This window comes from Penaeus monodon, chromosome 37, assembly GCF_015228065.2.
Source record: "Penaeus monodon isolate SGIC_2016 chromosome 37, NSTDA_Pmon_1, whole genome shotgun sequence".
Taxonomy (NCBI): domain Eukaryota; kingdom Metazoa; phylum Arthropoda; class Malacostraca; order Decapoda; family Penaeidae; genus Penaeus; species Penaeus monodon.
In genome coordinates, this window is record NC_051422.1 from 21,846,015 (window position 1) to 21,849,505 (window position 3,491).

General features: G+C 35.5%; 1 protein-coding gene across 1 annotated transcript in view; it reads right to left on the bottom strand.

The window, feature by feature from the left end:
• LOC119596244 (secretion-regulating guanine nucleotide exchange factor-like) overlaps positions 1-2,844 on the bottom strand; it is an 11,099-nt gene extending 8,255 nt beyond the window's left edge. Inside the window, exons 1-4 of the mRNA XM_037945410.1 lie at positions 2,779-2,844; positions 1,853-1,925; positions 567-587; positions 33-174 (exon numbers count right to left, since the gene is read on the bottom strand). Coding sequence (XP_037801338.1) covers positions 33-174; positions 567-587; positions 1,853-1,925; positions 2,779-2,844 — 302 coding nt within the window. The remainder of the gene's footprint in view (positions 1-32; positions 175-566; positions 588-1,852; positions 1,926-2,778) is intronic.
• Between the last annotated feature and the right edge of the window lie 647 nt (positions 2,845-3,491).

Here is a 3,491-nt window from a genome sequence, read left to right on the forward strand (position 1 = left end):
TCAGCAGTTTTGTAAAAACAACATTTTCCAACCTAGGATCATGAGCAAGTTGGCCCCACTTGTTGTCACCCCATGCTAGGACATGTCCCTCTGTAGTCAGCCCATAGGTAGTATTCTGACCACAGGCTACACATGAAACCTGAAGGGAGAAAACAAAGTAGTTTAATAATATATCTCTCCATGATGATCAAATTTTTCAATACTTCATTAAAATTACAGATAAAAAAACAGATGATATTTCCACTGACTTTTATAAGGCCAATATACAAACACACAAATGTATATAAATATACAGACTTTGCAATTGAACAAATTTGGTTGTACACCTGCACACTACAGTAGCAATTTACGATAGCAGAATATAAGAATCAATGTGAATAATTGCAACTGGTTTTCAGGCAGGTGACCTACCCATACATTTTATCAATTTATTACAAACATCAAGGTAAGAATGAGAAATAACTTCACTGCACATGACATGTATTTTATGGAATTCAATTAAACCATTATCAAAAATACACGAGTCAACCAGATTAAAAAAACAATTACATCATCATACTACTCACTCCAAAGTGTAAGCTCCAACCCTATACGCAAATTCCATATAATAGTACAGTGTAAAATCTCAGAGGTGATCAACAGATGTGTGTGTGTGTGTGTGTGTGTGTGTGTGTGTGTGTGTGTGTGTGTGTGTGTGTGTGTGTGTGTGTGTGTGTGTCCTGTGTGTGTGTGTGTGCGCATCCTGTGTGTGTGTGTGTGTGTGTGCGCGTCCTGTGTGTGTGTGTGTGTGTGTGTGCGCGTCCTGTGTGTGTGTGTGTGTGTGTGTGTGTGTGTGTGTGTGTGTGTGTGTGTGTGTGTGTGTGTGTGTGTGTGTGTGTGTTGGTGTGTGTGTTGTGTGTGTCTGTGTGTGTGTCGTGTGTGGTCTGTGTGTGTGTCTGTGTGTGTGTGTCTGTGTGTCTGTTGTGTGTGTGTCTGTGTGTGTGTCTGTGTGTGTGTCTGTGTGTGTGTGGTGTGTGTGTGTGTGTTGGTGTGTGTGTGTGTGTGTGTCTGTGTGTGTGTGTGTGTGTGTGTGTGTGTGTGTGTCTGTGTGTCTCGTGTGTGTCTGTTTCGTGTCTCTGTGTGTGTCTGACTGTGTGTGTGTCTGACTGTGTGTGTGTCTGACTGTGTGTGTGTCTGACTGTGTGTTGTGTGTGTGTCTGACTGTGTGTGTGTGTGTCTGACTGTGTGTGTGTGTGTCTGACAGTGTGTGTGTCTGACGTTGTGTCTGACTGTGTGTGTGTGTTGTCTGTGGTGTGTTTCTGACTGTGTTTGTATTAGCGTGTGTGTTTGTTGTGCTTGTTGTGTGTGGTGTGTCATCTTGGTGTGTGTGTCAGTGTGGAATATGTGTTGTTATATGAATCCTAGCATGTGCTCATCTTGTTGTTCTCATGTGATCTCACTTGTGTGTGGTTGCATGTTTAATTCTATCACTGTAATATACCTAGCATGCTCCTTTTGCAATGTACACTTTCATCCATATGATCACAACTCGTTAGGATTGCTGACAGTTTACCATCATTTACTTAGTCAACATGACTCTGTAAAAGGCACCGAAGTAACTAATGGAACAAGCATTATGTATCTGACTTCTTTCTCATCAACTGTAAAGCATGTTTCCATGCATTACATTTAATTCTATACATCCAATTACTATGTTCAGCAAATTATAGGCTTGTAAAATGGTACCTGAGAAATTTATGAAAGATTCCAAAAGAACGAATGGTTATTACATCCAATTCTCTTCACTTGTTACTCAACAGTGAAAAACATCCTGTTATTACATGAAGAATTAATATCAATTTTCACTAATTACTCATGCCTGTTTTCACAATATATTGGCTTGTCTCTTTGTGAATAAGTTCAAGATAATCATTTTCAAATTCATCCTGTTATAAGAATGATTGATACTGCCATTGCATATGGTTTGACATAAACAGATGGTAGAAAATATTAATGCATGACATGTATAAGAATTTAAATACTATTTTCATAACTATATTCTTATTGTAAAAATGCCAATTGAATCTATGGAAAAATCATTAAGATCTATAAGCAAATGTAAAAAGGTTCATTTTCCCTTTTTTAAAAATTATCAGGATCTCCTAGATATAGTTCAATAGTTCTGCATAATGGCATGCAAATTTTTATGCAGACACTAGATTCATAGATTCAAATGAAATGATTTTACATGACAATTATATAAAAAAATAGTAATTCCAACAGATTACTTGAAAAGATCTTAAGTCTATAAAGCATTAATGCAAACAGCTACCATCATAATCTGATCCTTTACTCTGAAAACCATTATCAATATTGATTTGTCTAACTCATAGTAAATTCTAATTCAACTGTTTGACTTCTATATATTCATGTCAATCTTCGCTGTAACCTTCTCATACTTCATAGATACACATGTTTATACCATACCAGCTTAATTCCAAAAAGAGAAATCTTTTCCAAAGATCTACTGGAATGAGTCCTGCACTCTATCCAAGCACCATGTGATGCAAGACAACTAGGCTACATATATTTACTGAATTGCTCTTGGACGTATAGTCCATTCAATCTCAATTATTAAATTAGTATTACTATGAAAAAAGCATGAGTTGAAACATAAAATAAAAACTATTACTATATTTGTAATCTAAGAGTAACATTATGTCCTCAAGAAATATCATTAACTTTTTTTGGCTCTAGATAATTATAGGCACATTGGAGCAAATACTACCAGAGAATTACTTGCAGAGAATGCATTACATATTTCAATCTAAGGATCAATATCTCACTGTGTATCACATCAACCATAGTATACTTACTTCAGTTAACAAATAGTACTAAAAAAACATATATTCTCATGTGTGGCATAGTTCCTACTGTAATATAAATGTTCAGACTTCTTACAGATACTATTACAGTCTGGCACTATCTCATATTACAATCTAATGAAAGATGCTATATAGAAATTTTAACAAAATGTAAAATAATCTGTCATATCATTAAATTTCATATCTAAGAAAGGAAATATTTCAAACTAATAATTTATATCAAACTTACACATAACTTTATCATATTTATACATAAATGTGTTACACTGTATGATTACTCAGAACTGGAGCCCAGTATGCCATGACATATTGACGCACACCACACTGGAATTACTAGTGCAAGAGTGGGCATGTCACAATGTCACATGCTACCATATATGACCTCTGTATGAGCTGTGATATTCTAACTCATACTGCCTTCAACTTACGTTTCAGAAAAAATAAAGGGGTCTTGAAAAAAACATGAATATTCTCAGAGTGTAACTTACTTTAAGTGGTAAACACTGGTACAGATCTTAACTTTGATGCTGGCCAAGATGCTCATTTTCACACTTCTACAGGAAATATGAGTGTCCACAATGTTTGCTGGAGCAAACCATTCTCCAAATTGTTTACATAATCAACAAT